At 48.8% G+C, this 6000-nt stretch overlaps 1 protein-coding gene across 2 annotated transcripts in view; it reads left to right on the top strand.

Annotated features, from left to right (window-relative positions):
* The first annotated feature begins 1566 nt into the window (after nt 1-1566).
* Nucleotides 1567-6000, top strand: part of cpeb4b (cytoplasmic polyadenylation element binding protein 4b) — a 30424-nt gene continuing 25990 nt past the window's right edge. Inside the window, exons 1-2 of one of the 2 annotated variants that reach the window (XM_035624904.2) lie at nt 1567-2040; nt 2927-4161. In XM_035624904.2, coding sequence (XP_035480797.2) covers nt 2974-4161 — 1188 coding nt within the window. In that variant the 5' untranslated portion in view covers nt 1567-2040; nt 2927-2973. The remainder of the gene's footprint in view (nt 2041-2926; nt 4162-6000) is intronic. The other variant, XM_047327377.1, reaches the window with a different exon arrangement.

Below are 6000 nucleotides of genomic sequence, written 5' to 3'. Positions count from 1 at the left end.
TATTGTTGAGATTTGGATGAGAGGATTTGCACCACTCTCATATCTGTCCATTAAATATATGGCCTGAGCCAGCAGGCAGTTAGCATAGCTTAGCATTTATAGACTGTAGGCATGCGGGAAACAGCCAATCCAACTCTGTCCAAAGTGTGGTCAAAACAAAGACACCTCCCAGCACCTCTGCAGCGCACCAAGGCCTCAGATATACTACTTTGCAGGTGCGTGCATGGACAGCTGTGGACAACATGATGCTCTTCAGTTGTAGTTACCTAAGAGCTCACCTGGAGGACGCATGTGCAGTCGGTGCCCTTATAGTGTCGTGGTCGAGAGGCACAGACAAGTCTGCGCAGACCCCCCCCCGTTTTTGCTGACGCTAAAATTATACCAGGAGAATAATCAATAGTGGTTACTGCGCCTAGAAGTATATATCATATATAAACTGAACATTATAACCATGAAGACAGTATGATTCATTGAAGGACTGCAGTATTAGGCTGCATTTCTTTTAGCTATAGGTGCCTACCTGACTGCATAACCATCCATCCTTTATCCATACCGTTTATCCGATAAGGGCCGCGGGAGGGTGGGAGCTAATCCCTGCTGACATTGAGCGAGAGGCGGGGTACAACCTGGACAGGTCGCCAGCACATCAAAGGACAAACATGTAGAGACAAACAACTGTTCACACACACATTTCACACCTATGGTCAAAGTCTCCAGTTTACCTCGCCCCAGTTTGCATGTCTGGACTGAGGGACGGAATACCAGGGTAAAAAAAAAACACACAAGCCCCCATGCCGAACTATTATTCAAACCAAGAAACCATCTTGTCGTGAGGCGTCGCACTAGGCTTTACAAAAAGAAAAGAAAAAAAAGACTAAGAATAATAAACAAAACAGTGATGGAGTATGCTGCCACAGGAAACAATCCCTCATTCGGACTTCGTGGATGTATAGTGTTCTCATGTGGAAGAGCAGTTTTGATGAGTGTCACCACCACTTTGTGGTTTTCTGATCCGTTCAATGGAACAGAATGACCACGCTGAGACTTGTTGAGCCCAGATTTACATCTTTTAATATATATATATATATATATATATATATATATATATATATATATATATACACATTTTAATTCATATCATTTTGCTTTCGATGCGTGCTGTAAAGCAGGTCATTCCCACTACTTGAACATACAGGGAGCATGATATCAAAGGCACTGCCTTCCTTTCGTGAGGGGGGGCGGGGTGATGGGGGAGGTATCTCAGCTTTCTCACGACCTGATACCGGCTGCTTCGTGAAAGGACAGGACCGTGCATGGAGGATTTTTCCCCCCACTTTTTTTTTTGTATGATTCCGACCTCAGTGGGAAGTACTGATGGATGACATGGGTGTATTATTGGTGCATGGCTGTAAAATGATGAAGGAACCGGGCGAGGTTGCCGGTGCGCCGTCCAATCACACGTCGAGGTGTGGCTCTCCGGGGGGCGTGGTCAGGGTGGAAGGGGTGGCGCCAGAAGCGGAAGTGAGTCTCGGCTGATCTCTCGCTGTTATTCGGCCACGGTCGGTTCCAGGAGAGAGGGGCAGCCAAGAAGCACACAGGAATCGGGCTGGCTCTGCAGGAAAAAAAAAAAAAAAAAGACTCTCAGCGACAAAAAAAAAGGAGAAACGCTACTGAAATCAAACGAACAATGAACCCCATCGAGTAAAGGCTCGTGACAGACCCGCGGCCGAATACAATTCACACATTGCCACGTTAACAAAGCTCTTCTGGGGATACGGTCCAGATCAGAGGCAGCGGATAGAGAGAGAGAGAGAGAGAGCTGTGTCATTGAGCAGGCAGGACACGTCAGGAGAAGAGAGAGAGAGAGAGAAAAAAAAGCTGACCGACTGCACTGTACGACTCAGCTCTCAGATCGCCTCTGAAAAGCTTTTTTCCCCCCGCAGCCGTACTCATCTTTTCCAGGACAACACCTCGCTAACCAGCGCCCGAAGGAAGGATCTCGACAAAGACATCGCCGAGGTCGAAGGTGGTGATCATAAGGTGAAAAATGCCTTCTTTTTTTTTTTTTTACTCGCCTGTATGCACTCCTCTCCGGCTAGCTAGCATTCGAGCTAACCGCTGGTAGCTAGCTAGCTAGCTAACGTTTGCGCACGGTTAGACTCGCTAGCCGTGTGACATCTCGCTTGTTCACGCCGCTCGACTGTCGACAGTCACAGGGTAAAGTTGTGTTAATGAAAAACCCGCGTGTGACACTGCTTCGGCGAACGAGTGTATGATGTTATATCTGATAGAGAATTTGACGCCGGGGGACTGGCAGCTGTCAAACAAGGTCGAGCGCTTCTCGTCGGAGCCACGGCGCTTCCGTTGCATCGTGCTCGTCATTCATTTTTATTCTGTCGTCGCTGCCGTTGTCGTCGGCGAAATAGTGCGTGTCATTTCATGTCTTGTCAGTTGGTTTCCGTCAGGAAAAAACGTCTCGAAGTGAGTGTGTGTGTGTGTGCGTGCCCGAGTGTTTGTGCGCATGCGCATGAGTGAGTGAGCGTGTGTGTGAGTGAGTGTGTGTGTGTCATCTCGACACAGCAGTGCTTCGAGCTCTTCTGCTGGCTGCCAGCAGCTCAGCTGTAGACGAGCTGGCGACGTCACGGGGTTATAATTAGCCAACGATGTGATGTTAACTGGTTTGCTTTTGTCAACTGCGTAATGGGGTTAGATTGCAAGAACGCGCTCGTCCATGACAACGCTGTGTGATTATCACACGTCCAGGAAATTCTCTCGAGGGAGTGGAGCGGACGGACACCGACGCGAATAAAAGATCTAGATCAAATGTCTTGTGTCCATCACTCTCTGTGTGAAGCCTTTGATGTGTGAGCGGCTGCTGACTGCTAACTCGGTGCATGCCATCCTGTGTGTGCTCTTCTCTCAATAGGACCAAACGATCACGGGATAGCATTTGTGTGTGGGGGGAGAAAACAAATGGGGGATTACGGGTTCGGAGTCCTAGTTCAAAACAACACTGGCAACAAGTCTGCGTTCCCGGTCCGAATCCACCCGCACCTGCAGCCCCCACACCACCACCAGAATGTGTCGCAGAGCCCTGCTGCCTTCATAAACAGCACCACAGCCGCAGGGAATGGCACCACGGGAGGCTCTCCCTGGCTCTTCCCTGCCTCTGCCACCCACAGCAGTGTGCAAGACGAAATCCTGGGGGGGCCGGAGAAGCCCAAAGCACAGCAGCAGCAGGAAATGCAGGAAACGCAAGAAAAGCAGCAGTTGTCCCCCGGGAGTCACCAGGAGGGTGGAGGTGGTGGTGGGATCATTTCAGAACTGGAAAAAGTCCGGTCAGAGGAAGCCAAGACAGACAACGGCACATCTGAAGGAAGTAACGGAAAGGAGAAGCAGCTACGCCTCGAGTCTCCTGTCCTGACGGGCTTCGATTACCAGGAAACGTCTGGTCTCGGGGGAACTGGCCCGGTCCAGTCCAGTACGACCTCGTCATCACTTACTGGCTTCAACAACTGGTCGGCTGCCATCCCACCGGCGCCGTCAACCATCATCAACGAGGACGTCAGCTTCTTCAACCCGGCCTCTGCCAACAATGGGCCCCTGCTGTTCCAGAACTTCTCACACCACGTCAGTCCAGGGTTTGGTGGGAACTTCTCACCCCAGATAGGACCGGCGGCGGCCTTGTCCCAGCACCACCCTGCTCCCCCACCCCACCCCCACTTCCAACACCCCCACAACCAACACCAGCAGCATCGACGCTCCCCGGCCTCCCCACACCCTCCACCGCCCTTTCCGCACAGGAATCCGGCTTTCAGCCAGTTGCCACATTTGTCCAATAGCCTGAACAAGCCCCCGTCCCCCTGGGGTCCAGCCAGCTACCAGAGCCCCTCTCCCTCCCCCGGCTCCTCCACCTCCTGGAGTCCCGGAGGAGGCTATGGTAGTGGCGGTGGTGGCTGGGGAGGCTCTCAGGGCAGAGATTATCGCCGGGGTCTGAACGGTGGGATGACCCCCATCAACTCTATCTCTCCACTGAAGAAGACCTTCCCTAACAACCATGTGGCATCCCAGAAGTACCCTCGAAACAGTCCCGCGGGCTTCAACCCGAAGTCGTGGGTGGATGATGGAGTTGGCCGCAGTGATAACATCTTCCCCTTTCAGGTCAGTTTGAATGGCCCTATTGTATGAAAGAGAAATAAATCTGGTATATTATTCCTTTCATTAACAGTTTTTTTTATTTCCTGTGCTTGTAGACCTAAGCATGTGTGCATTTTGTGTGTTAATGCTTTGTGTTTACAGAGAATGGTTCCAATAACCAGACCTTGTTGTGATGAAGATTTCCTTTATTCCTTTAGGTGTCTGTATGTGGTTTCTCAGAAATTTTGCTCCCCTTTCTGTGTGGTGGTCTTGGTTCGGTTTTGTATTTTCAAATGTGGTCTGTGTGTCTGTGTGTGTCTTTGATCCTTTGATAATTTCATCCACGAGGATAGTGTGATGGATTTCAATTAACGAATATCAAGAATTGGAATGAGCTTTCAATGAGTTACTCCCTAATCAACAAGCATTTGGTATAGAAGAAGAGCATCAACAACAACAACACAATTCTAGCAAGTAAAATGCACACAACTGAAGCCAGAAGAATACTGTAACACAACTCAGAAATGCTATTACAGGCCAGCAGTCAGGGATTTAAAAAGACACGACAACTCTTCCAATACACTTACTGCCAAATAGAAACACATAGTGCATGGTGGCCTTTTTTACAGTGCCCAAATTATCAAACATTAACGCTTCATTCGTGTTAGCTCTTAGTATTAGTACTGTATGCGGTATAACTGCTATTCTTAGACGTGGGGGGTGGGCATGGATTTACATGATGCGTTTTTTATACCGTGATAGCAGAGAAAGCCTTCGATGGGCTCTGCACTACCACAGCTGTATGTCCCTGATGATGACTAATGTGGCTCTGTCACTGCAGTGTTGTGTGCCACGTATACGAGCTGGGGGGCTGGAGGGGAGGAGTAAAGGTTCGGCGAGTGGATGGGTCACCGGTGATGGAGAGAAAGAGATGGGGAGAAGGAAATGGCAGAGGGAGGTTAGAAATGGGGAAAGTGAGAGAGACGGCGCAGGGAGATGGGTAGCAGGGATGGACAGCCCACAATGACAGACGCCTGTAAAGACACCAAGTAGATGAACCAGTGATTGAGGAGACGTCACTGTGGGATATTTTATTCCAGTCAGAAACGACAACAACGGTAAATAAAAATAACAGAGGTAACACTGTTGATTGTTTGTCCAAGCTCCATTTTACTCTGTGAGATGGAGCCCTAATGATTTTTTAGGATTACCACTTTATTAATCACCCAAAGTCGTGGCCGTCGAAGCCGAGCAACTCTTTTTCAAAAACACCAACCTGTTCATACTGTAATTTTGAAAGCTGCAGCCACGCACAATGGAGACGGCTCGAATAATTGTGTTGTCACATGTAGAATCCGCCAATAGAATTGATGGAAAGAGGGTAAAGGGAGCATGGAGATGGATTCATCTTATTGATCTCCTGCCCATGATTAATTGTGTCGGTCGTTACAAGGAGGTGGGGGTTGGAGAGGGGAAGGCTGCTATAGGCCGAGATCGGCCTGTTGACCTGATGAGAGGTTTCTTTCATTTCCATGCATATGCTTTGCCTTCTTATCTTTGGACAATGTTCTTATCCATCTACTGGCCGTTCGCTCCGTCAGATTAACTTCTGATCAGTGGGGGGTACAATCAATTACTCAATGTCTTTGTGGATGTGTTAAATTGTCTGAGCGATTTCTTGCCTTTGTTGTTTCAATTTTCTGTCAGCAGCTCTACAACATTACTAATTGGTCTTAGAGACCACCAGCGCTGCTTTGTTTCCTGTCATTATTATCTCTTTTCATCGTGACATTTTCTTCAAGAACAATCTGAAATTCCGCAAACAAGCAAATCAACTCAATTAGAAATTCAGAACGTGATGCG

This window comes from Scophthalmus maximus, chromosome 2, assembly GCF_022379125.1.
Source record: "Scophthalmus maximus strain ysfricsl-2021 chromosome 2, ASM2237912v1, whole genome shotgun sequence".
NCBI classification, from domain to species: Eukaryota; Metazoa; Chordata; class Actinopteri; order Pleuronectiformes; family Scophthalmidae; genus Scophthalmus; species Scophthalmus maximus.
This window is presented reverse-complemented; position numbering and strand designations above follow the sequence as displayed.